Raw genomic sequence first — 26,904 nt, forward strand, 5'->3', positions numbered from 1 at the left:
ACAATCCAGCATCCCACTCATTTAGGGGGGCTTTTCCTTGGGGGCATCTAGCCAGCCCCTGTGACGACATGAGGCTGGACTAGGTGGGCTGATCAGATTCAGCAGCCAGACGCTTCTTGTGTTCTTATGGAACCTCCAGCGCCAGGGGCAGTCTGTCCAGATTGCCAAGCTGTTTGGAGCAACTGGGCACTGGGAGGACAGGAGGCTGGACTGGGCGGGTCCCCCTTGGCCTGACCCAGAAGCCAGGCTCTTTGGGCGCTCTTTGAAGACTGTGTTCCTGCAACCAGAACCACCGCAGGTCTGGGGGATGAAGGGCAAAGACCCTGGCAGGGAAGAAGGAACATGGACCCCAGGAAGGCCCTTACCAGGTGGTGAGGGCAGAACTTCTTCAGCACCCCGTTGTTCTCGTTCTCGTTGATCTTCCGCTGGTCGTAGACCCTGGGGAAATGCCAGAAGGGAAAAGGGGGTCAGATTGCAGTTTTAAGAAGTAACCAAACAATTAAACCCCTGTGTTGCAAACAATTATCAGTGATATCCGAGGCAACGATGACCAAATACAGCAATGCTAGGTCAATATCAACTCTTTATATTATCTATACAGAACATTAAACAGTATGAAATATATGAAATATGCACTCTCTGCAAAACCAAATAAACATAAATCTTATAAATCTCTGAAAGTCACAAAATATGCACTCTTGATGGATTCTCTTGAAAACATAGAACCGAATAAACATAAGTCTTATAAGTCTCTGAAAGTCTTTGTAGACTACGCAAGTCTCTGAAAGAAGCAATGGGTCAGATTCTTTATTTGCTTTTGCAGAAAGTGCATGTTTCATATATTTCATACTGCTTAATGTTCTGTATAGATTATATAAAGAATTTATATTGACATCGCACTGTTGTACTTAGTCATTATGTTGCCTTGGATATTACTGCAATTTTAAGAAGGCACCATGCAAAGCAGCAGCCTCGTTTACTTCTACATGCGTCCCTCCACTTACGCAGGGGTTATGTTCCATGCCCCCATGCGCATAACTGAAATCACGTCGCATGGGGAGCTCCCCACCTAATAGGGAAGGCACCCGGAGAGAGAGAGTCATGGGTCTGCCGGGGCTGTTGCCTGTAAGTTGCTCAGGGCTGCTGCCCGGCTTCCCTCGCTCACGGCTGTTACCCCAAGGCCACATCGCAGTGAGCAGGTGGCTGAGAGCGACTTCCAGGCAGCTCTGAGCAAGGAAAGGCATGACATTTCAATTCATTTATTTAAAAGCAAATAAGGCAGGACTGTATCAGGAGGTTTTTAACGACTGATGTTTCATTATGTTTTACAGCCGCTTCAGGTTGCGTTTTTTGGGTTACACACCCGCCAAAACCCGGAAGTACCACAACGGATTACTTCTGGGTTTCGGCGGTCGTGCATGTGCAGAAGTGCTAAATCGCGCTTTGCGCATGTGCAGAAGTGCTGAATCCCAACCCACGCGTGCGCAGACGCGCCACTGTGGGTTGCGAACACTGCGGGTTGCAAACGTACATCCAGCACGGATCCACTGTATATGCGATGGAAGCCACCCAGAGTGTCTGGGGCAACCCAGTCAGATGAGTGACGTATAAATGATAAAATTATTATCCCTTTGCACATTGGCGAGACGTCCGCAGGGGGCACAGGAGGAGGGAGACGCGGGTGCCCAAGAGGGGGGCACAATGGACCCCACAACCAGCCAATAAGACACTTCCCTCCCCTCAACCCCACAGGCCCCCAGAACCCCAAAGTGGGCCAATGCCTCCCCCCAACGTCAGCCATGACAACGGCCTCCCCTGCCTTCGCTGGAACAGCAGGGTTCTGGGAGACGGGGGGCGGGCTCAGTGGTCCCCGAGATGTTGCCGGGCGGGAGGGATCTCACCTGACATACTCGTCTCTGCCCCCGACAGCAAAGTGGTGGGTGTTGGCTGGGTTCACGTAGATGGTGTAGAGGCCCACCTTCTTCTCCTTCTCTTTCGTCACAACCAGCTTCCTGAGGATGGAAACCAGAGAGGGGGGGGGGCTTGAATTCACCTCAGCGGAAAGAGCCTCCTCAACCCCCCCCCTCGCCACGAGAGACCAGGGTTCAAATCCCCACTGAACCATGAAGTTCCCCAGTTGTGTCCTTGGGCCACTCACTGCCTCTCGCAGATGCTACCTCACAGGGTCGTTGTGGGGAGAAATGAGCTCCTTAGAGGAAGGTGGGATATAGAGATAGAAGGATAGATACCGTATTTTTCACTCTATAAGACGCACTTTTCCTCTCCTAAAAAGTAAGGGGAAATGTGTGTGCGTCTTATGGAGAGAATGCAGGCTGTGCAGCTATCCCAGAAGCCAGAACAGCAAGAGGGATTGCTGCTTTCTCTGGCTGTTCTGGCTTCTGAGAGTCAGAATATTTTTTTTCTTGTTTTCCTCCTCCAAAAACTAGGTGTGTCTTGTGGTCTGGTGCGTCTTATAGAGTGAAAAATACGGCGCACACACACACACACACACACACACACACACACACACACACACCTCCCCCCACAGCTTATGAGTCCTGATGGAGAAAACCCACCCGCCCCTTCAGGCTCCAGCATGGAGACCCCAATGGACTCAGCCGTGTCCTGCTCAAACGTGGCAAGGAGCTGTTTCCTGGCTCCAGACTTCAAGGAAGAGAACCAGGGAGGGGGGCCCTTCTGCACCAGCCCCAGTAGAGCCAGGAAGGCAGAGCGGGAGGAAGACAGCTGCCACCCCAAATGCTCGGCAGCCTGGGGGGGGGGGGAATCTGAACCCAAATCCTACCTCCCCGGAGAAGCTGGGGCTAAAGTAGGGAAAGGGGCAGGAGAACTACTGGGGGGGGGCAGGCCGAGAGTTAGAGCAACGAGAGGGGGCCCTATACACTTACGAAGCTGGCCGGTCTTGTCTCAGGTCAATGGTGAAGACCACGGCGTCTTCGCCAGCCGAGAGGAAAGTGCAGGGGGAGTCTGGCTCGAGGGCCAACTGAGAGAGAGAGAGAGAGAGACGGGCTGGTTTGAGGGGGGGGGACTGCAGCGACCCCCCCCATCACCCTTTGTGTGCCCTCGGACAGCACTCCCTTGGGACCCACTGCCCAGAAGCTGCCAGGCCAGAGCAACTTGAGGGCCAAAGACTTCCTAGCAAGATGGAGGCAGTGTGGTTGAGCAGCTCCCGGGTCTGAGAAATTGGAGCAGCCTCGCAGTTTGGGGAGCTTCTGGACCCGGCGCTGTCCTTTGAGGATCAGGGAGCCTCGGTGGCCAGAAGTGCCTTTGACCAACTGCAGCTGGCAGCTACGGCCATCCGTGAGCAGGAAAGCCTGGCCACCCCAGTTCACGCACCGGTCACTTCAGGACTGGATTACTGCAAGGCCCTCTTTGTGGGGCTTCCCTTGCACTTGACCCCGGAAGCTGCAGCTAGTGCAGGGAGCTGTGACACGATTGCTGACAGGGGTGGGGCCTTTGCAGCATGCACCGCCCCTGCTCTGAGATCTGCTACCAGGTCAAGTTCAAGGTGCTACTATCAGTCAATAAAGACAACCTGGGACCAGTTTACCTGCAAGATGACCCCACAGGCGCCCACACAAGCGCTTCCATCGACAGAAATGGCACTACTAGGCTTGCCACATAATACCAACACCACGTTTGTAAGAAGTCCATCGTTTAGTGTGGCAGAACCTGCCCTTTGGAACTCCCTGCCTATTGATGCCAAGCAAGCACATTCACCGTCCTCTTTTCAGGGCCTGCTAAAAGCATTCTGTTCAGACAAGCCTACCAGGTGATTAGAAATTTAAGCCTGTTTAAGTATTTCAACTTTTGCATGTTGTACTGTTGCAATTCTTTCTATTTTATGGTTTCATCTTTTTGCTAACCGCTTTGAGGCTTTTTTTTTTTTACAATCAAGAAGTGTACAAATGTTTATGAAAGAAAAATAAATAAAGCGGGGGAAATCCTCCTCCGAGCTATATAAACATCCCTGAAGCCTTTTTGCAAGACTAGGCTGCAGCCCTTCCCAGCCCTCAGTGCCGCTGACATCAGGCAGGGCCTGATAATTTGGGGCTCCTGGGCAAGATGGCACCTTCGAGAATTCCCCCCGGCATCCGTGATGCCCCATAGCACCCCACAGCGCTGCTCCCTTGCTCATGAGCCCCGCATCAAACACTGGAGAGGGCTGAAAGAGGAAGATGGAGGGGTGCGGTTCTTTTCCACTTCCTCCTCCGTCTCTAAGGGGCTTTTTCCAAGGCTCACAGAACTATAGAGATGGCAGGGACCCCAACCTCATGCGATGCAGGACATCTCAACTGAAGAATCCATGACAGATGGCCTTCAGATCAATTCTCCAGGGTTGAACCTTCCCCACCACCCGTTAGGGAAGCGAAGTGTGCAGATGGGCCCAAGCTCTCGCCCTCCCCCAGGACTAGAAGCCTGCTGCCCAGCTGCCCGGCCTCCCTCCACCCCAGCCGGCCCACTCACCTTGTGCGAAGCCCCCTTGTGCTGGGCCACCCGCTTGGTGGTCTTGCAGCACTGGGTGGCGGAGAGCTCGGCCACGCGGACCTGGCCGTCCCGGGCGCACATGGCGAGGGTGGAGTCCCCACTGTTGGGGAGGAACTTGGCCTGGCAGGCAGGAGAGAGAAAGAGGAGGCCCTGAGACTGCAGCTGATGGACAAGGAGACACACACACACACACACCCAGCCGCACACAAAATGACCCCGCAGTGACTCCACCCTCCGGAGAGCAAGGGGTCCTTCCAGGTCGCAGGAAGCGCAGCCGGGGGGGAGATGCAGAAAGGGGGGGCGGGGAATTTGGTTTCCCAGGCTTTGAGTGACACCCAGGGAGGTGGAGCTCAAGGCCTGCCCAGGAGCAGCTGCTAGAACAGGGAAGGCCCCTAGCAGGAGTGTGGGCCCACCCCCTCTCCCAAAACCCACCAATCAAGAGCTGACAAAGGAAGGGGCCCTGTGGGCTCAAGCCACAGTTGGATTGGGCCCTGCCCCACTGAAGAGCACAGGGCAGTTGCATGTGGGGCTGCCTCTGAAGGCGGTTCAGAAACTTTAGCTGGTGCAGAATTTGGTGGCCAGGTTGCTTACAAGACGGTCAGAGCATGCAACACCCATCTTGGCCAACTGCAATGGGTGCCCGTTAAGTTTCCAAGCTCAATTCCCAGTGCTGGTTTTGACCTACAAAGCCTTGAGAGACTCAGGACCCCAATAGGTCATGGGCTGCATCTCCCCATATCGACTGACCCAGGTCCTCCTTTGCATGCCTCCTCCATGAGAGGTCCAGAGGGTGGCAACATGAGCACAGGGCATTTCCTGCAGTGGCTCCGGCACCAAGCAAAAACATTCCTCTTCACCCAGGTCTTGAGCTGCTAATCCATCTATGGCCTTTCAAATTGCCTGCTCCCCCTTTCACTATTATGATACTCTGAATGCTTTATGCTGTAACCAACAAACCCCAAGGTTGGGCGAAGGAGGCCCCCTCACCTGGAAGACGTTGCTCTTGTGGCCGCTCTCAAACTCCAGCACCGGCTGCCTCCGCACCCAGTCCCAGACCACCACCTTGAGGTCGTCGCTCCCGCTGGCCAGCCAGGTGCCGCGCTGGTTAAAGTGCAAGGTGTTGACGCAGCCCGTGTGGCCCTCCAGCCCGTACTGGAGCCGGAAGCGCTGCACAAAGACCTGGGCGCCGCAGGCCTCGTGGACGAAGCGGGCGCAGGAGCCCAGAGCCCTCTCCCGCAGCGCCTGCACCACCCGCCAGCGCGGCCGAGGCAGCCCCGTCGTCTCCGAGGCCACCCAGTCCTCCAGGGCCCGCTCATCGTCCGAGGAGTCCCGGTCCCGGTTGGGACGCTTGCGCTGGGCTCGCCGGCGGGACCGCTGGGCCTCGGCCGCCTCCACCTCTTCTTCCTCTTCCTCCTCCTCCTCCTCTTCCTCCTCCTCCTCCTCTTCCGAGTGGGAGCGGTCGTAGGTGCGATTCATCTCATTGATGGAGTAGTGGCCCGTGTCGTCCATGCTGTCCGAGTCCTTCTCCTCCGCCGAGCTCTCTGTGTAGGTGCGGTTGGGCCCCACCTCGTCCCCCGTGAGGCTCAGGCTCAGGTCGGAAGCCTCGACCTCCACCCCCGAGGACGTCTCGTGGCCCTCCGTGGCGCCAGACATCTCCTCCGGGCTGCTGGATAAGCTTCCTGCGCAGGGAAGAGAGGCAGGTGGTGAAGCCGCAGGAAAGCGCCCTCCCCACCCCAGGCTTCCGTTCCTATCGGAGCCCCTGCTAGACTGCTTCAGGCAGCACAAGTCTGGGACCGCCCCCAACACCGCAGAGGTTTATTAAACCACAAGGGGATGGCTCAAGAAGCAGCAATAATCGTACAGTGGTGCCTCGCAAGACGAAATTAATTCATTCCGCAAGTTTTTTCTTCTTGCGAGTTTTTCGTCTTGCGAAGCACGGTTTCCCATAGGAACGCATTGAAAATCAATCAATGCGTTCCTATGGAAACCGCCTTCAGACCAGGTCCGGGGACAGTCTGTCCCCCGACCTCTTCTGAAGGCTGGGGGGGGGGGACAAGGGCTTTTCTTCCCACCGCCAGCCTTCAGAAGGCTGTTCTGAAGGCTGGCGGTGGGAAGAAAAGCCCTTCTCCCCACCTCCCACCCCGCAAGCTCCGGGGACAGGAGGGCTTTCCTCCCGACTGCCAGCATTTTAAAAGCCCCCAGGACAGCGGAGACTTCTCCGCTGTCCCGGGGCTTTTAAAATGCTGGCGGGCGGCAGAGCAGCGTTCGCTGCCGCCCGCCAGCATTTTCAGATCGCAGCCATCCGACGGCTGCCGGTGGGGCGGAGAGACCTCCGCCCCACCGGCAGCCTTCGGAGCAGCCTTCGGAAGGCTGGCGGCGGGAGGAGGTCTCTCCGCCCCGCTGCCAGCCTTCGGAGGAGGTCCGAGGACACTGGGGAAGACGCGCTGCGCTTCCCCGCTGTCCTGGAGATTTCCCTATGGGCTTTCGTCTTGCGAAGGAAGCCCATAGGGAAATTCGTTTTGCGAAGCACCTCCAAAATGGAAAACCCTTTCGTCTAGCGGGTTTTTCGTCTTGCGAGGCGTTCGTCTTGCGGGGCACCACTGTATACCGTTGAAAACACTCCTTCTATTGGGGATGGCCGTCCTCTTCCACCAAGCGCACGGCTTCAGGAGGGAGGGAGGGAGGGGGCGCCCGCCAGATCAGCCGAATCAACCCTGGCAATCAGTGGGGCGACAGATGCCACAGCCACATCGCTCTCACATCCGCTCAAGATGCACTAACAGTTATTTTTCTGGCATCCTGCCTACCCCTCTCCGCCTCAGCCTGGAGAAAACCACACCATGCTCGGTATGTGTGGATACTCACAGAACTGTAGGTTCTGTAGGGACCCCCCATGGTCATCTAGCCCAACCCCTGACAATGCAGGAAAACTCCAAAGGAACTGTACTGGATTACGGCCATGGCTCTAATGTGGGGCTCCCCTCGGGGTTGGTCCAGAGGTCGCAACTGTGGAGAAAACCAACTGCCGGCATTTAACACCTGACTTGTGGGATTTGCCCTGGGTGCCGTTCGTGTAACGGGCCAAATTCAAGGTGCCGGTAGTAACGCATGAGGCCTTATACAGCCTAGCACCAGGTGAGCTGAGAGACCGCCTCGTCCCTTATCCACACAACAAATCAGGGCAGTCTGTGGGTGAGTTTCTCCTGCAAACCCTGAAGATCTCAGAAGCTGCTTCAGGCAGTAGCTCAGAAGAGCAGGGCCTTGAGAGTGACTGCCCCTGTTCTGTGGCACAACATCCCTGCCTAGGTGCCCACTTTTTGCCCCAAGAGGCTTTCCTGGCAGATAAATGGGTCTTTGCCATGACTATCCACTTGCTAGTCTTGTTTTAAACATCTTGAGCTGTTTTCCGTTACCTTCTGTGTCAATCAAGAGGGTGGTTTAGAAGGCGATTGATAAATCATTGTTTTCTTTGAAAGAGGGAGTCATCTCCACGCCGTCTGGGCTGAGTCAGAGTCCCAGCTCCTCAAGTCGGTCAGAAGGGCTGAGCTGCAACCCAGACCTTGCGGGGACGGGGATGGGGGCTAACTCAAAAACCTTCCCCTTTGCTCCGGCTGCGGGGGAAAGCTGCTGAGGGAGGATGGATCCACTCCCTCGCTGCCAGCTGGATCCGCAGAGCTGCCAACACTCTTCCCGCCCACCCGAGACGAGTCATGCCACTCTGTTTGCTTGCCCTCTGTGCCGCCAGGCCCCATCCGCTCAGCATGAACTCTGCTGGGGCTGACACTCAAGAACAGAGCAAGGCCGCCTCCTGCACCCGGTCAGGTCCGGCCAGCTCAGGACTCTCCGTCCTGACAGGCAGCAATGGCTCGCTGGGGTTTTAAGCGAGGAGATCTTCCCCAACCAAAGAGGACAGGGAGGAAGTGCTCAGCTGTTGAGCTCCGAAGCTTCCCTCAGAAAATAAACATTCCCCTTCGCCCTGACTTGGCTGACACTGCCTTAAACTGAGTCGGGGTCCCTGGGCTCCACCTAGCTCACTGTTCTCTGCACTGGAAGCCAGCAATGGCTCTCTGGGGCTTCCCCAGCCCCAGCAGGACTGAACCCAGGACCTTCTGCATGCCCAGCAGGTGCCCTGCAGTGGAGCTATGACAGCCCTTCCCCAAGACAAGAGAAAGAGCCGCACGAAACTCTGGCCGTGTTTGCTGTAAGGTGGACAGAGGAGGGTGACCAAGATGACGAAGGGTCTGGCGACAAGGCCTTGGGAGACGGTGTGATGATGAAGCCTCGCGAGGAGCAGCCGAGGGAGTTGGGGATGTTTAGCCAGGAGAAGGGAAGGCTGAGGGTGGCATGGGAGCCATCTCCAAATCTCTGGAGGAAGATGGGGCAAGCTTGTTTTCTGCTGCTCCAGGGGAGGAGACAAGAAAGGAGATTCCGACTCAACGCGAGGAAGAACTTTCTGTTTGATAGGGGAAAGGACTCCCTCGAAAGGTGGCAGACTCGCCTTCACTGGGGGTTTTGAAGCAGCGGCCGGGGAGGGGGCACCTGGATTCTCCAGCATTGCAGGAGGTTGGACTGGATGACCCCCAGGGATCCCTTCCACCTCTAAAATTCTATGATTTGTGGACAGGATGGCAGCAAATGGAGCTCTAGAGACAGAGGGGTGCTGCATGCCACAATTGCAGGGGAGAGGCCAGACCGTGCCCCAGATCAGCTGGAGGGGCAGATACAGTGGTACCTCTGGATGCGAATGGGATCCATTCCCAGGCCCTATTCGCATCCTGAAGCGAATGTAACACGCGACTGCACGTCTGCATGCGCTCGGTCGCATTTTGCCACTTCTGCGCATGTGCGTGACGTCGTTTTGAGCGTCTGCGCATGCAGCGAAACACGGATGAAACGCGCTCCGTTACTTCCAGGTCGCCGTAGAGCGCAACCTGAAAACGCCTAACCTGAAGCGTATTCGTCCCGAGGTATGACTGTAATACAACAGAGCTGCTTTGGGGTGGCTTTAGAAACTGGGAGTATGAGCAATGGGACCCACTGGCTCAGTGAGGGGGGCATACGCACCCCTGGGTGGGCATCTATTGCATTCCCCACCTCCACTGTGGAGCCAGATCCGGCAGCTCTCCAAGGACTCAGCTCAGGAGTTGCTGCTGCTGCCGCCACACAACTTGGGTTTCAAAACCCAGAGCCAAAGAGATCATGTTGCGCTGCCCAGGCCTGGACACTGCACTCAGGAGAGGGCGTGGGCGAAACCAAAAGGGAGGGCTCCCCACCCCCACCCCAGCCTTTGCCGCTCTGACTTCTCCTGGCGACTCTGCATCCACAACGGCCTGAAACACGAGCTCAGAACCTCTCTCTGGTCAAGCTGCGAGGAATCCTGAGCTCACTGGACAAGGTGGGTGTGAAGGCTCTTCTCCTGTGTCAGAAACACACATTCAGGAGGCACTCCAGGGATGTGTCGGGAAGGTTTGTGGGACTCTAGCCCACACACAAGTTGTGGGTCTTGCAATTCAGGGGCCTGCAAGTCCAAAGCGACGTGGCTGGAAGCCACTGGAGAAAAGCACACCAAGAACTCAGGCCAAGGTAAGTTTCCGTAGTCCCTCCACCCTGCTCCTCTTACCGTTGGGTAAATCTGTTTTCCCATCCGTGCTACTTCCTGCGTCTGACATCGCGTTTTCTCGTGAATTCGCCCTGAGAGGTTCAGTAAAGAGAGAAAAGGAGGAGGCTGTAAACATCGGCGCCAACAAGGGGGACCCAACTGTGTGGAAGAAGCTGCTCGGCATGGGGTTCAGCCTCTGCTGGGAGGAGAGAGGGGCACAGCCTGCTGAAACTGCCCCCCAGGCAAGGCTAAGGGGTGCTGGCCCCCAATGGAGCAGAGCAGGACCCCAGAGGCAGGCTGATCCCTGGCCCCAAGGAGGATCTGAACCCTCTCCTCCCTCCAGTTGGGGGCCATGATCTGTGCAAGGCTCCCCGGCCAAAATGAGGGCCCCGGCTCCCCATTCGTTCCCAGGCCCCGATCCAAAGGCCCAAGGGGGGCCTCGAAAGTGCTTGGGCATTGTTTGGGGCCAGGCATCCCCTAAATAAACTGGCCCACCAGGAACTTCAAATCGCGCCTTCCTAAAGCACCCTCTGAAGTACGCCTGTGTGGCGGGGAAGAACTGACTAGTTGAAAAGCCGGAGCAACGGTTGCGAACTTGAGGAAACCAGCAGGAGCTGTGACAAGGCAGCCATTCCTCTTGAGGCCCCCCCCCCAGACCCTGGGCCCAACTGCCCTTCCCCAACGGTCACTCTGTCCGGCACGGAATGCAAAGGACCAAGGGGGCCTCCAAGCCTCTTAGAGCAGGACGCTCCCTCGGCACACACACACACTCTCCCGTTATTTCTCTGATGAGCTCGTTTCCTCCTAGGTGGTGGGGCAGCCAACCGCCCCCCCCCCAGCGCCCCTGGGGTGCCACTCCAAGCTCCCTGGCTGGTTCAGCAAAACTCCTCCCTCCCAGAAGCCTTCTCACACTCCGGTTTTCTCAGCCATAGAAACATGGAAGCTCCAGGCCAGAAGTCCCCAAAGTGGGGAGGGGGTGGCACCCCCCTCGGGGGGGGGGCAGTGGGATTGCCTAGAGGGGGCTAAGAGGCGCGAGAGGAGCAACTGACTTTTGGACTTTGAAAAGCTGAAATCACTGGATGAAGTCCATCTGTTTCGGTGAATCCATTAAGCCAGTTTCAACCAGATTTTGAATAAATTGTGACTGTTTTTATTGCACCATTACCTTCCTTAGTATGTTGTGCAAGCCAATACTCTGAATAATACTTTTCTGTAGGGCAGGGGGTATACTGGGGGTGAGTTTATGGGCCAAGGAGGTTTCGGCCTAAAAACATTTTGGGTCCACTGACTGCTCTGAAGCTTCCTTCCTCATTCAAGACTTCAGATACCTAAGATGTGTGTTTGGAAAACATTGGAAACGCCTTGCTGAGGGCTTCCTGTGCTGACCCACAACGACTGCCCTGGGGCTCTCCTGGCGCCACCTGGAGGTTCCAGTGACGGCCGACTCTGGGACCGAAGACTCTGGGACCTTCTGTCAGCAAAACAAATCTGCTCTGAGCTCATGAGCCTCCCCTGAAAGTGCCTCTTCGCACCCAGTCAGCTGTCACTTTTGCATTAGCACAGAGATGACAGAGCCTGGGCGGGAGCAAGGCGGAGGGCAGGTCCTGGGCCACCACCTCCTCCTCCTGCAACCCCCATCCCCCCGCAGCCGTTTCCCACAGAGCAGGGGGTCAGGTGAGTCACCACAGCCACCCATCTCATCTTCCTTCAGCAGAGGCTCTGGTGGTGCAGACCAAGTACCAGGCGCCATCTGCAAGGAGAGGCACACAGAGTGGAAGACGCAGGCCTGGCACTGCTCTTTGCGCTCCCCAAAAGGAGCACAGGTCCCAGTTCCTTATCTGGGGGGGGGGGGGGTCTGCAGGGAAGGTGTTGGGGGGGGATACCTCTCCTGGAATGCCCCACAAACAGGTCCACAAACAGCAACACTCTAGAGGTCCCGGGCCCTAAGGAAGTCAGATTAGCCTCAACCAGAGCCAGGACCTTTTCAACACTGGCCCCATCCTGGTGGAACGCTCTGCCTCATGAGACCAGGACCCTGCGGGATCTGATTTCTTTCTCCAGGGCCTGCAAGACAGTTGTTCCGCCTGGCCTTTGCCTTGGAATCAACTTGATCCCCTTTACTTCTTTCCTTTTTCCTTTCCCCTTCTGTGACGGAACTCCTATTTGGGGACTTCCCTGGCTTTTTTCTGGCCCACGTAGGACCAGTCTGGATAGTTGGCCTTGGTGAAGACTTGATGTTTTCATCCCCCCAAAAACGTTTCTGATTTGAGTTTCCATTGAAATGAGGCTGCGTTTTAATGTTCTAATGTTGTATTTTAATCTTGTTTTTAAGTTGTATTTCAATCAATTTGTTCTATATCGTTTGTTAGCCGCCCTGAGCCCAGTCTTGGCTGGGGAGGGCAGGGTATAAATAATTTATTATTATTATTATTATTATTATTATTATTATTATTATTATTATTATTATTACCTGTGACCAACTCCACAACTTGCAGGAACTGCCTGAGAAGAGGGCGAAGGCAAGAACTCCCCCCCGCCCCCCGGCATATAACAGCACAAGAACGTAAGACGGGCCTGGCTGCTGGATCAGGCCAAGGAGGCCTACCTAGTCCAGGCTCCTGTTCTCTCAGTGGGCAAATACCCCATGGAATCCAGATAGACTACCCCTGGACCTGGAGGTTCCATATGAATATCAGAAGAGCCTGGCTGCTGGATCAGGCGGGGGGGGGGGACGGACGACGACACCTAGCCCAGTGTGTAACCAGATGCCTCACAAAAGCAGGACCCGGGAACAAGAGCACCTTCCCTTCCTGCAGTGTCCAAGCAGTGGTTCAAGGCCAGGCGCTCTGAGCTCCGAGGCACAACTAGAAGTGCCGGTTGTTACCTAGAGAGCCCTAAGCGGCTATGAGCCTGGCTACCTGGGACCTCTGCATGAGCCAACCCCAGTGTTACATTCTGCCTCCGATGCCCCCTCTCCCACCAACATCTGAATGACCAGAGGGTAGCATCTTGCCATGCACCGTACGGAAAATAAAACCCCAAAGCAACTGCACTCTCCTATATCTTGCTGGCCCCAGACACAGATGTCCTTCGCCTGAGACTTCCAGCATGCATCCGAAAACAGCCAGCTTTCATTCTTGCATTGCCAACCTGGTTTATGAAGAGGCAACACTGCTGGTGCTGTGTTTATTATACACAGTAGTACCTTCGCTTACGTAACCCTCTGGGATACATAAGTGGCAAACCCAGAAGTATTTTACCGGGTTTTGCCATGCGCGCATGCACAGAAGCGGTCCTCTGGTTGCGAAAACCTCAGGATCTGGCCGGACCTCCAGAACGGATCCCATCCGCAACCGGAGAAACCACTGTATTGGATTTCATCCTGCTCATGTACAAAGAACGCTCCTGCATTTGCCAGCTAAGTAAATCTATACCTGGCAGGAGAAGCATTAAGTTAAGCTACGAGGCATGGGGGATTTCTTGTTTGTTTTCTGAAATAAGAGGCCCACCAGCGATCGAGAGCAGACCGAGGGAGCAGCCCAGCTCTTTGGTGCCTGGCCATATACTCTGGAGACCCAGCGAGGGTTAGCCTTCAGCCATTTCTTTAACACTGCGGGGAAGGAAGTTCAGAGTGAGGTCTAAGGGAAGTCACTTGGGCTCAAGAAGACGACAAAGGGCAGGAGGTGTCACCCGGCTCTGAAGAGGCTCCTGGTGGCCTAATTGCCAGCGAAAGTGGCTATTATCTGGCTGATTCACCCTCTTCTACAGGCCGGGCTGTCACATGGAAATGAGAGTGAGACGGGCATCAGAGTTGCTGGCTGGGGGGCAGGTGACAAAGAGGCAGCACAGAGGAAGGCAAAGCAAGCATAGAGTTGAGCCCCCCCCCCAGGTTCATTTAGTCCACCCCCTGCCATGCAGGAGCCCCAGCCTCCAACTTCCCTGGTGAAGAGCCACGTGGGGCAACATACACGTGGGGGGGGGGATTAATATCACGACAAGAGGAACTGGCCCTTGGTTTCAACTGAACCTAATCCAAAGTCACAGCACCCGAAGACCCGGGACTCTTCTGAGCTGACCTGCAGCTCCTCCTTCGCCCCTCCCTCTTTTTGTCTGGGAGGGGGAGGGATCAGTGGAGCCAGTCGACCAATCCCCACAGCGGCTGGGAAGCTGGGACCCTGGACAGCTTCACTCTGAAAAAGTGCCAAGGGAAAGCCCAGAGGAAAGGGGGGGAAAGGGAAGCTATGGCTTGCGCAGGGAGCGATTAGAGAAGGTGGAGGCAGCCCGTCTGAGGCCCTGAGACATCCTGGCTGGGTCCCAGAACTGCTCATAAGCAGATAAGGGAGGGAGCAGGCAGGAGGAGCGCAGCCACCCAAGGTCACCAGCCGCTCCGAGGGCTTTTGGCTGCTGGAAGAATTAAAAAGGCCCAGCCAGGAGCCCTGGCCTGAGCTGAAGGAAACGGGAGCATCACGCAAGGCAGCCGAGGCCAAAGCCATGCTCCCCTCCAGGGGCAATTCCCCAGGTGGAGTCAGGGCCGTCCCCTGCGCTGAGCCACTGCTCAGCCCCAGAATCAAGGGCAGGTGGGATTCAAAGCCCCTCTCTCCTGAAGGCTCCCCTACCAGGGGACGTAGCTGCCTGAAATCCCTGCACCAAGAGAGGCAGAGATGGGAGGCCGCAGCTGGTCATCGCAGGGATGGGGAACATTCTCAGCCCAGGGGTCGCATTCCCTTCTAGGGAACCTTCTAGGGAACCTTCTGGTGGCCACGTGCCAGAAGTGGGCAGGGTCAGAAGCAAAAGTGGGCGTAGCAACGAATGCAAATTGACCTTTAGCAAACACTCACCGTGATCAACTCCTGCCCAGAAACCTATGTCCCCACTGTGGAAGGATGTGTGGATCCAGAATTGGCCTCCACAGTCACTTACAGATTCACTGTTAAGACCATTTTCATGCAAGATAATCTTACTCGGCTATGAGCAATCGTCAAAGACCTTCTACATGCCCACCCGTCTCTACCCTCCATGCAGGCAAACGAGAGGTATTACCAGAGACCCAGGGCCTATTTCGGCCAGGCAAAGACACTCAAGGAGGATGCAAAGCACAGGTCAGTGAGGGCAGAGTCCCAGGGGCTGGACGGAGAGGTCTGGGGGGTCCCTGAGCCTGAGGTTCCCTTTCCGTGCTCTAGGGAATAGTACCGGAGTTTGCTTTCCCCCTCTTCGCTCCCAATTCCTTTTCCTTTTGTGAATTCTAGATCACAAGCCCGAGGACAGGGACTGTCTTATCACCAGTATTTGTAATTCACTCTGAGAACCCCTTTTGCTGAAGATTGGGATATAAATGCCTTGGATCCAATCTACGCTTCCAGGTGCCATAAGAAAGCTGCAGAGATAGCGCAGGATAGTGCGCACCCCAGAAATGATCTCTTTCAGCTTCTGCCTTCTGGAAGAACGTCCAGGGTTAGAAAGACTAGGACTAGCCGCCTGAGAAACAGTTTCTATCCAAATGCGATTTTGGTTTTAAACGCAGTGTAAGGAGTCTGTATGGGAGTATATTGTATTTAATTATGGGGTATCAGAGTTTTTAGGGGGCTAACCAGGCTAGGATAGCTGGCTTGTGGGTTTTTGAATGTCTGATGTAGATTTTTTCAATTACGTTGTTCTGTATGGGACAATGACGATAAAGATTATCGTAAAAAAAATAATCATAAAAAATAAGCAAAATAGGGAGGAACCCTAGCAAAACATCACAGAATTCAACATCCACAGAATTAGCAGATTACAGAAACCATGCACCATGCAACCTGGATGGCTTTAAAAAAGGGCAGGACAAATTCACGGAGGAGGAGGAGGAGGAGACTATCAATGGCTTCCAGCCACAACGGCTGCGTCCAGCCTCCACAGTCGGAGGCAGTAGTGCTTCTGAATACCAACTGAGAATGCTCTTGTGCTCCAATCCTGCTTCTGGGATTCCCACTGAGGCAGCTGGTTGGTTGCTGTGATTACAGGACGGTGGACTAGACAGGTCATTGGCCTGAACCAGCAGGCTCTTCTTACGCTCATATGACTCTACTGACGCGCGATTTGGTAAGAGCAGCACCACCAGTGGATAAAGGCCTCTGCATTGATTAAGACTGTATTTTCATTCCAACACAAGATGAATGCTCCCAATTTTCTAAGCGTTTAACTTGAAATAGGGACGCAGGTGGCGCTGTGGGTTAAACCACAGAGCCTAGGACTTGCCAATCAGAAGGTTGACGGTTCAAATCCCCACGATGGAGTGAGCTCCCGTTGCTCGGTCCCTGCTCCTGTCCACCTAGCAGTTCGAAAGCACCTCAAAGTGCAAGTAGATAAATAGGTACCGCTCCGGCAGGAAGGTAAACGGTGTTTCCGTGCGCTGCTCTGGTTCGCCAGAAGCGGCTTAGTCCTGCTGGCCACATGACTCAGAAGCTGTACGCCGGCTCCCTCGGCTAATAAAGTGAGATGAGCGCCGCAACCCCAGAGTCGGCAATCAGGAATGGGGCTTCTCCTGAAGGACACACTTATCTGGAAGGGATGCCAGGCCACCCCCCAGCAGCACTGGACACCCAAAAGTTCTGCTCGCTGCTCTGTACTCTTGGGCAGGGACTAAGGAACCTCAAGGCAGAAACTTACCTTTCCCCGACTCCCTTTTCGAGCAGGAGTAGATCCAGGAGCTCTCTGGGAACTGGCGCTGTAGAACTGACGTCAGACTGGGGGAGAAAGCAGAAGATGAAATTTGAAGTGAGGTGGTTTCAATCCTGCTTTTCCTGAAAGGTCTCCACATTAGTGCAAAGGATCTCTTTAGTACCAGGGTTAAGGGCGGCTGGTGGAGAAACAGGTAAAGAGTCACACATTTATTTGTGTGAAGTTGCCTCTCTCAGCTGGAAGACTCCTCCTGTATTGCAGGAGGTTGGGCGAAATGGCCCTTTGGGCCCCTTCAAAAACTACAATTCTTTGATTCTATGACTTTCAAGGCTCAGGCAGTTGATGGGCCACCGATGATGCACCTTAGCACTCCTGTTGCTACAGGGATCAGAAGCGGCTGTGAGGGCCCGTTTTGCAAATGAAGACAGGAGGAGAAAGTTACAGGGAGTGAAACTCATACATATGGTTAGAACGAGTCTTGTGGCACCTTAAGGATCAATAAATTTACAGCCACACCTAATTTATCTCAGTTTTATTTTGCCCGTGCACTAATAAGTTTGGGGTAGCAGATAACGGATTCTCTTGCTCCCTCTTCCCTCCCTTTCTTGAGACTTAGTTCCACTGTTGCATTGCTTTGAACTTTTCCCTTTCTTAAGCATAAAAGCAACAGATGCAAACACACAGTTTTTATGTGCAAGCATGTGCAAGCAAAAACATGCAAGTTTAAGTATCAACACTCATGTAAGCATGGCTGGAGTAACCCGATCAGATGGGTGGGTTATAAATGATAAAATTATATTATTAATACTCTGGTTTCTCTTCAGATCATATAAATCTTTTGCTTTGTTAATACTATTTATCTGCACGAAACGGTTCAGTTCAAATGAACTAAAGGCCCCACTGAAAAGACTGGAAATTTACTGCCTTCCAAATCATTTGAGATGCACATTTGTTTATTTTTAAAATAAATTGTATTTCAGAAATATTAATAGTCTGCTTGACATCCCCCCAAAATATTGAAGCAGCATGCAATAGGAAAAGAGGCTTGCAAGTCCCAGCAACCAAAATAAATCAGCATGAAAATACATTCCGGGCTTCACAGGGGAACGTTGGACTGTCCATCCAGTGGAAGGAGCCAAAGACCTCCTAACAGATTGCACCATTTGGTGCCACATAACTTATTTAGATATATATCATTTTATCTATATTATAGTGTGTGTGTGTGTGTGTATGTATGTATGCTTTTTATTGTATCCATAATTGAACTTTACAAAGAAGTGCAGTCCGAGAAAGACAAGGCATGATTATACAGTGGTGCCTCGCAAGACGAAATTAATTCGTTCCGCGAGTTTTGTCGTCTTGCGATTTTTTTCGTCTTGCGAAGCACGGTGTCGGGAAAGTTTTGGAAAAGCTTCAAAAGTCACCAAAGTCTTTAAAAACCTCAAAAAAGGCTACCACACCGCGTTCTATGAGTTGCTCCTCGAAGTCAAGTCGCAACTGTATTAACGGTGTTAAGAAAAAGGAAACAAACTTGCAAGACGTTTCCTTCTTGCGAAGCAAGCCCATAGGGAAAATCGTCTTGCGAAGCAGCTCAAAAAACAAAAAACCCTTTCGTCTAGCGAGTTTTCCGTCTTGCGAGGCATTCGCCTTGCGAGGTACCACTGTACAGTTCATGGGATGTCAAACTGGCTGGCCTTGGGGGCCAGATCCTGCCTCTTAGCCTGACCCACCTCACAGGGTTCTTGTGAGGGTAAAATGGGGAGGAGAGCCCTTCAGCTCCTTGGAGGGAAGAAGGTGGGATAGAAACGTAAGAAATAAACAATGTCACTAACATTTCATCCGGACCCAAAACTTTCCTGGCGCTTCTTTTGACTGGCATCATGGTAAGGATTATATTATACATCTCATACCAGAAAAACATTTTTCAAAACATAGTATGAAAAAGGGGTTTGAAGATTCCTTTGGCAGCAATAAGACATAAGTTACTTAAATAAAAATTTATTTTATACACATCAATGGACAGCTCTCTCAATTTTACGTGTGTGTGTGTGTGTGTATACACACAGACAGACAGGCAGATAGACAGACAATCTATCTATAATATTGATAGAGACAGATCTGGATAAACGTTGGGGCTTTGTTTTCAACAAGGGGATCCAGCCACGGTTTCTCCATCCCACAATGAGACTTGGGGGCAGCCTGATGCCTGCAAGGAAGAACCATGAGCCTCATTCAGTCTGCAATCACCACCCGCAGGATGAGTCTCAAGCGCAGACCTCAAGATCCTGACTAATTCCATTAAATTTTTTCTTCCCTCCCGCCCACCTTCAGCTCCTCCAACTCCTGTTTCATTTAACGTCAGTCTCCATTCTGGGTAACTCAAACACTTGTCTGCTTCTTGTGACATTTTGGTTTGGTCCTGATCAAGATCCTGCCGAGGTGTGGACTGGGAAATTCTTCTTATGGACCAACAACTATTGCCTCCGGGTTTGTACACTGCTGCTTCAAACTCTTGTTTTATAAGTCACCTTATAAGAAAGTTTTCTCACCCTGAAAAGTGGGATATAAATCTGTCTATGTGTGCAGATCTCTGTGTGTGCATTCTCTCTCTCTCTACTCACACATATACAGATATACACACAGAAGCAAAAAGGATGGCAAATCGCAAACAAATGTGCTCCTAATTATTTCATATCCATGTACACATTACTAAATATATTTAATCCTAAATTATGCATTTTCATAACCTCCATGAAGTTGAGAACCATATTGTGGATTTCATTGGAGTGCAAGATTTGAAGGAATCTCTCTCACAGCTGGTCACCTACCTCACAAGATTGTTGTGAGGGGAGGAAAATTAGGGAGAACCATATTTTCTACTTTGGACTTCTTGGAAGAAATGTGAGATGCTGATGTATTAATAAAAAAACAGCATTGGGCTGAGAAAGCTCTGAGTTGTATTTAACGAAACAGTGGTTCCCAATTGGGGGTCTGCAGGCCCAGGGTGGGGGGTCCACGTAACCCACCCAAGGAGTCCATGGCACCATTCACATAACAAAAACTACCTAGAGATATCAAAAATTTCAAAAGTAGGGGGATTCACGGATTGGCTTTTGAAAAACAAGGGGTCCTCAGTACTTAGCTAACTGGGAACCACTGAACTTAAATGTTAATGGATCTAAGTTAGCTATGCCCATTCATCTGCTTCCAATCCCTGTTCAGCTAGAACTCTCACCCATGAACTTTGGACTAGTCTCTCCTCTCTAGGCCTAACCTAACTCACAGGGTTGTTGTCAAAATAAAATAGGGAGTTCCTGAGCTCCCTGGAGGACAAAAGTGTAATGAACGAATAAAAAAGATAAGATAGGAAAAAATAATGCAAACAGACTTCAGCTAAAGATAAATACAATTAAATATGAATAGCTTAAAAAGGTAAATATAAACATATGATAAATAAAGAGAAATGATATAGCTAGCAGAAAGATAAAATATAAACGTACAGCTTTAGCTAAAATGATAGAGATTACATATAGGAAGATAAGTACAGATAAAGAAGACAGATGAATAGATAAACAGAAACTAGTTACAGGTAAAAAAAATTCCTTCCAGTGGCACCTTAGAGACCAACTAAGTTTGTTCTTGGTATGAGCTTTCATGTGCATGCACACTTCTTCAGATACACATGTGCATGCACACTTCTTCAGATACACATGTGCATGCACACTTCTTCAGATACACATGCGCATGCACACTTCTTCAGATACACATGCGCATGCACACTTCTTCAGATACACATGTGCATGCACACGAAAGCTCATACCAATAACAAACTTAGTTGGTCTCTAAGGTGCTGCTGGAAGGAATTTTTTTAATTTTGTTTTGACTACGGCAGACCAACACGGCTACAAAAGAATTTCAGAAATAGACTGGAAAGAGAAGTTGCTGAATTGCAACTTCTTACCAAACTTAAAACCATGGAGAGACCTGGTCTGAATCGAGGCATTGGATTCTTATCTCATTATACATGATAAAGCTATTTTTGGCCACTTAACAGTTGCCGACAGGTTTACCACACCTACCAGCCAATCCCCCATTCCCACCCCCCTTCTGAGTAATCCCCCTCCCCACCCTCTCCCTATATATAAGGGTCTGGTGACTTCTGTTTCAGTGTATCTGAAGAAGTGTGCATGCACATGAAAGCTCACACCCAGAACACACTTAGCTGGTCTCTAAGGTGCTACTGGAGGGAATTTTTTTAAACAGAAACTAACAGAGCTAAACAGAGGGAGGTGACATAGATATCAGTGAATAAATATGGATATAAATACACAACAGAGACTGAACATAAACTGAGATAAAGTTACGAGGGCGGATGAAGAGAGAGACTAGCCCTGCTTAGAAACAGAGATGTATATTTTTAGGCTCCACCTCATTTTGGCGACTGGAAGCGGCTGCAACCTGTTCTAAACATTGTTGTGTTTTAATTGTTGTGACCTTAAGGCCAAGTGAATAATAGCAGCGGCCGTGGAGAGAAGGGGCAAAGAAATCAAGACAAGCCAGGGATGGCGAGGCGGAGCAGAAACGGGGGGCAAAGGGGGGGGAGGCAGGAGAAGGGGGGGGCCCGAGGGAACCCCAGGGCCGCGGGGGGGGGGGGACTCCGACGGAATAGAGATATGGGGGGGGAGGCCCCTTTTCGACCCCCCTCCTCTTGGGGGAGGGGCTCTTCCTGAAAAACGCCTCCTCCCCTCCCCCACCCGCGTCTTCCCAACCCAATTGGGGGGGTGAAAAGAAGGGGGGCGACACCATAAACAAACCAACCAACCACCCTCCTCCATTTCGCAGGGCATTTTCTATGGGGGGGAGGGGAGCGGCCCCTCCCCCCCCGTTTCCTGCCCTTCCTTCCCTTCCCCCTCCTGGGCCTTCTCGGGGGGGGGACGGAGGAGGGTGCGGGGGGGGAGCAAGCGTCGGACCCCCTCCCCCCCCTCACCTCTGGAGGCCGCTCCGCCTCCCCCTCCGCCTCCAGGCCGGGGGGCCACCGCCTCCGGCGCCGCCGCCGCCATGGGGCCGCCCAGCCGCCGATGCTCCCCGGACGCCGCCGCCGCCGCCGAGCAGGGCTGGGTGTTTTTTCCCCTTTCTGCGCTTTACGCCCCCTGACCACGACACTTTGCGACACTTCCCGGGCAACCGACCCGAAGGAGGGAGGGGAGGGAACGCGCACGCGCGAGGGAAGTGCTTCCGGGTTGGGAGGGGAGAGGCGCCGAGAGGAGCGCGCAGAAGGGCTCCAGGGGGAGGGAAGGGGGCCATAGAGAGGCGCGCGCAGAGCGGCAGCTCCTCAATAACAATAAAAACAATAATCAAAATATATCGTATTGTTTTATTATATAGTATAATATGTTGCTGATGTTCAACCACCACCACGATCAGGCTCCCCCATTTTTATTTCTAGGTTCCAGTCTTCCTTTCAAGGCTTCTAGGTTGCCTCATGTGGCAGAGAGTTCCGCAGTTCAACTCTGTGCCACCTCACGGAGGACTTTCTGTTATTTGCCCCGCATTCAGCTTCACAGAATTTCCATGGAGGCGCAGGTCAATTCTGTGTCCAGGGCAGCTGTCTTCCTGCTCCATCTGGTATGCAGGATGAGACCCTGCCTGCCTGCTGTCTGTCTCACCAGAGTGGCACATGCTCTGGTTATCTCCCGCTTGGACTCCTGCAATGCGCTCTACGTGGGGCTACCTTGGAAGGTGACTCGGAAACTGCAATTAATCCAGAATGCGGCAACCAGACTGGTGACTGGGAGCGGCCACCGAGACCATATAACACCGGTCTTGAAAGACCTACATTGGCTCCCAGTACGTTTCCGAGCACGATTCAAAGTGTCGGTGCTGACCTTTAAAGCTCTAAACGGCCTCAAAGGCCCAGTAGACCTGAAGGAGCATCTACACCCTAGGACTTGCCAATCAGAAGGCTGGCGGTTCGAATCCCCGCGACGAGATGAGCTCCCATTCCTCAGTCCCTGCTCCTGCCAACCTAGCAGTTCAAAAGCACCTCAAAGTGCAAGTGGATAAATAGGTACCACTCCGGCGGGAAGGTAAACGGCGTTTCCGTGCGCTGCTCTGGTTCGCCAGAAGCGGCTTAGTCCTGCTGGCCACATGACCCAGAAGCTGGACGCCGGCTCCCTCGGCCAGTAAAGTAAGCTGAGCGCCGCAACCCCAGAGTCAGCCGCGACTGGACCTAATGGTCAGGGGTCCCTTTACTTTTACCTATTCAATGTCAAGAAGATCAATATCCAAACCGTGGCCCGGAGTTTGCCTATGTCTGCTCCTTGATCGTATGCACCTTTTCTAGCTCTGCAACATCCCCTTCGGAGGTGAGCCTAGCATCTTCCGGCTCTTAAAGCAGGGAGGAAAAGGAGGAGGGAATTTTATTCTCACACAAAACAGGGTGTCTGGAGGAAGCCTTGACTTCTCTCTCTCCACACACACACACAGTGCTTCATCAAAAGAAAACGCAGAGAAGCGAAAAGAGGTCCAGGATCAGCTTTTCCACCTTTATTTTTAATAATTATCCTTACACACACAAACACCCCTCCCTCTGAGGTTCTGCCCGTCTCAGGAAGGAGAACAGACATAAACCCCAGACCCCCCCCCAGTCCTGGCAGGGATGAGGATGGCGTCGCCCCCCCCCCCCGACTGACTTCTCCTGGCTTTCTCTCTGGCCAAGCCAAGGTCCCGGGGGCCCAGAGATAGAGAGGGGCAGTGTTAACCAGAGGGGCAGGGAGGGTTAGTACTGAAAAGTGGGGAGAGAGGGCACTCAGCAGCTGTTTGGGGCAGGGACGTTCTCAATGTCCCCCTTTAAATCAGTGCTTTCTGAACATCGCCTCAGCCAGCATCCCCAGTGGGGCTCAGGTGGGGCCGCTGGACACACCCTCTTCCTCCCTGCCAGGTGCTGAGGGGATTCTGGTCCAGCGCCAGCATTTCTTGCGTGGCCCAAAACCGTCACAGAACTTCGAAGGAGCGGCGCTGGCCGGCTTCCAAAAGGCAGATTCCAGGGAACCCCAGGCAAAAAAAGGAGGACCTGCCGTTGCCAAGAACTGTAGGCCTAAGACGGTGGTCCGTTGGCGGGTGCTGTCGCTTTCTCTGACCCCCCCCCACACACACCTGCTTGGCTCCCTCAAGAGCCAACCAGGGGAGCAATTGACACACACACAGCAGCTGAGCTCCATCTGTTAGTCGGTCCAGGGCAGGGAAGGAGAGGGAAAGAAGTGGGGGGGGTCTCTTGCACCCCCGCATACACACACACACCCCAGGACCCCAGAGACGGCAGCAGCATGTCCATTTACATCCCTTGAGACTTTCTGAAAGCCTCTGACTTGTATAATCCTATTTGGATTTTTTCTTATAAAGTTCCCCCGCACACATACGTATTAACACAGTCAGCCCAGCCCCTTTTAGGCACCTGGTGATTGAAGAAAACCAAAATAAAAGGAGGTGGGGAGAGGGAGAGAGTCAGCCCCCCCAACCCCGGACACAGTAATGCCCCTCCGGGGACCCCTCCGCTGTGTTCCTCCCGGTCCGCTCGCTCTGTGGGGTCACATTATCTGGCACTGGTCTCCTCCTCCAGAACTGGCTGTGTCTGGCAGGTTCATTCCCTCCAGGTCGAAGTTCAGGCCGGGGGGCTGCAGGAGGAAGAAGGAGGAGAGAAGGGGGAGGTTAGCCGGGACCCCTGCATTGCAGGGGGTTGGAATAGATGACCCACAGGTGTCCCTCACAACTGTGCTGTTCTATGGAATATTTCCTGTTGTGCCGGAAGGCAGGATGTTAACCAACAAATTGCAAGAAAGGCGATTCTGACTAACCCTCAGGAAGAGCTTTCTGAGAGCAAGAGCCGTTTGACAGAGGAATGGGCCCCGTCTGAATGTTGGCACTCCTTCGCTGGAGGTTTCCAAGCAGAGGTTTGTTGGACATCTGCCAGGGATGCTTTCAGTGCGATTCTGGGGGGGTTGGACTAGATGGACCTGGGGGTATACCTTCCAACCCCACAATTCTCTGATTGGCTTGCAGGAAGGAAAGGCAGAATTAAGAAGGGAGCTGTGGTCCAGCTACATCTGGAGGAATGAAGGAAAGGAATGCGGGCAGGACAGGGGAGAAGGAGAGAGAAAGAGAGAGAGAAAGAGAGAAAGAGAGAAAGAGAGAAAGAGAGAAAGAGAGAAAGAGAGAAGGAAGGAAAGAAAGAAAGAAAGAAAGAAAGAAAGAAAGAAAGAAAGAGGTCACCATTTGCCCCCGGCCCAAACTCACTGATTCTCCTGCCAGCTCCTTTGGGGGGTGGCCGAGGTCTTGGAGCTGGAAGGCAGACAAAACAGGCAGCGGCGTCAGCAAGGGAACCATGGCAGGGGGCTCAATTTCCTGCCCTCCGTGACCTCTTCCCCCTACCCACCTGCTGCATGAGGTCCAGAACCATCTCGAAGCGGGCCTTGTGCTCCGTGTCTCCGTCGGTGGGCAGTTCGGCCTCAAACTGCTCGCAGATCCTGCCCATGATGCTGTGCTGCTCCTGGTACTTCTCGAACTGCTCCTGTGGCAGGGAGTCGCGGTGGCTCTGCAGCCACTCTGGGTACTGGGGGAGGAAAAGAGGGGAGGGTGGGCCAGGCTGCTCCTACATGGACCGTAGGACTTCAGGACTGTCCACACCAGGGCTAGGCAACCCAAGGCCCGGGGGCCAGATCCGACCCAATCGCCTTCTAAATCCAGCCTGTGTACAGTCCAGGAATCAGTGTGTTTTTACATGAGCAGAATGTGTCCTTTTATTTAAAATGCATCTCTGGGTTATTTGTGGGGCATAGGAATTCGTTCATTCCCCCCCCCCCAAAAAAAAATATAGTCTGGCCCACCACATGGTCTGAGGGACAGTGGACCGGCCCACAGATGAAAAAGGTTGCTGACCCCTGGTCTACACTAAGTGGGTCTCCAGGGTTTCAGATGGGCATCTCTCGGACAGCCACACCTGGAGAAGCACTGAACCCAGGCCCTTCTGCTTGCTCTTTATCACTGAGCGATGGCCCTTTCCACGAAAAACGAAGCAGGTCCCTAGTCCTCATGGTTCTAAAGTTAAAGGGACCCCTGACCATTAGGTCCAGTCGTGGCTGACTCTGGGGTTGCGACGCTCATCTCGCTCTATAGGCTGAGGGAGCCGGCGTACAGCTTCCGGGTCATGTGGCCAGCATGACTAAACCGCTTCTGGCGAACCAGAGCAGCGCACGGAAACGCCGTTTACCTTCCCGCCAGAGCGGTACCTATTTATCTACTTGCACTTTGACGTGCTTTTGAATTGCTAGGTTGGCAGGAGCAGGGACCGAGCAACGGGAGCTCACCCCGTCGCGGGGATTCGAACCGCCAACCTTCTGATTGGCAAGCCCTAGGCTCTGTGGTTTAACCCACAGCGCCGCCCGTGTCCCTCCTCATGGTTCTAGTGTTGTTTTTTCCAGGAATGTAGGTTCACTGAGTTCAGACCCTTGAGCCCACCTGCGCTCCTCTCCCATCCCTGCTTAGGATGCCAGGGGCTGATCCTGGGACCTTCTGCATTCAAGGCAGCTGTTCTGCCACTGAGGCCCCCCCCCCCCGGTGGGCCCTTCCGCCTTACTTTCTCCGTGATCTCCTTCAGGGAGGGGTAGAGCACGTCTTTCGACAGCAGGTTCTGCATGATGCTTTGCATGATGGGCAGGAGGCTCCCTTCGCCGTCTCCTTCCTCCAAGCCGAGGCCTTCCATGGTCTTCGCAAGCTCCTCCTCAGAGACACTGGAGTTCTGTGGGAGAAGGAAGGGGGGACGGCTGTTGAGGAGGCCGGGCGAGGAAGCCAACGTCTTCACGGAAGGAAAAGGCAAGAGATGGCCTCCAGCCCCACTGGCTACGTTCTAAGCCCACTGCCCCATAGGAGGCTTCCAACTTGGACGGCTTTAAAAGAGGATCAGACAAATTCATGGAGAGAGGATCCTGCTCTGCGGGTTTCCCTCGCCAGAGTGCTGCATGCTCTGGTTATCTCCCGCTTGGACTACTGCAATGCGCTTTCCGTGGGGCTACCATTGAAGGTGACCCAGAAACTGCAATTAATCCAGAATGCGGCAGCCAGACTGGGGACTGGGAGTGGTCGCCGGG

General features: G+C 53.3%; 1 protein-coding gene across 3 annotated transcripts in view; it reads right to left on the minus strand.

The window, feature by feature from the left end:
- DCAF8 (DDB1 and CUL4 associated factor 8) overlaps positions 1-26,904 on the minus strand; it is a 41,836-nt gene that overhangs the window by 5,207 nt on the left and 9,725 nt on the right. The window contains exons 5-17 of one of the 3 annotated variants that reach the window (XM_053368146.1): positions 26,394-26,555; positions 25,194-25,370; positions 25,051-25,099; positions 19,429-19,439; positions 17,923-17,939; positions 15,880-15,900; positions 14,722-14,733; positions 10,127-10,197; positions 5,494-6,185; positions 4,486-4,626; positions 2,907-3,001; positions 1,902-2,012; positions 366-438 (exon numbers count right to left, since the gene is read on the minus strand). In XM_053368146.1, coding sequence (XP_053224121.1) covers positions 366-438; positions 1,902-2,012; positions 2,907-3,001; positions 4,486-4,626; positions 5,494-6,185; positions 10,127-10,197; positions 14,722-14,733; positions 15,880-15,900; positions 17,923-17,939; positions 19,429-19,439; positions 25,051-25,099; positions 25,194-25,370; positions 26,394-26,555 — 1,632 coding nt within the window. Of the gene's footprint in view, positions 1-365; positions 439-1,901; positions 2,013-2,906; positions 3,002-4,485; positions 4,627-5,493; positions 6,186-10,126; positions 10,198-14,721; positions 14,734-15,879; positions 15,901-16,750; positions 16,828-17,922; positions 17,940-19,428; positions 19,440-21,749; positions 21,874-23,286; positions 24,436-25,050; positions 25,100-25,193; positions 25,371-26,393; positions 26,556-26,904 lie in introns of those variants that run through there. The other 2 variants (XM_053368144.1, XM_053368145.1) reach the window with 2 other exon arrangements.

Source organism: Podarcis raffonei, chromosome 16, assembly GCF_027172205.1.
Source record: "Podarcis raffonei isolate rPodRaf1 chromosome 16, rPodRaf1.pri, whole genome shotgun sequence".
NCBI lineage: Eukaryota > Metazoa > Chordata > Lepidosauria > Squamata > Lacertidae > Podarcis > Podarcis raffonei.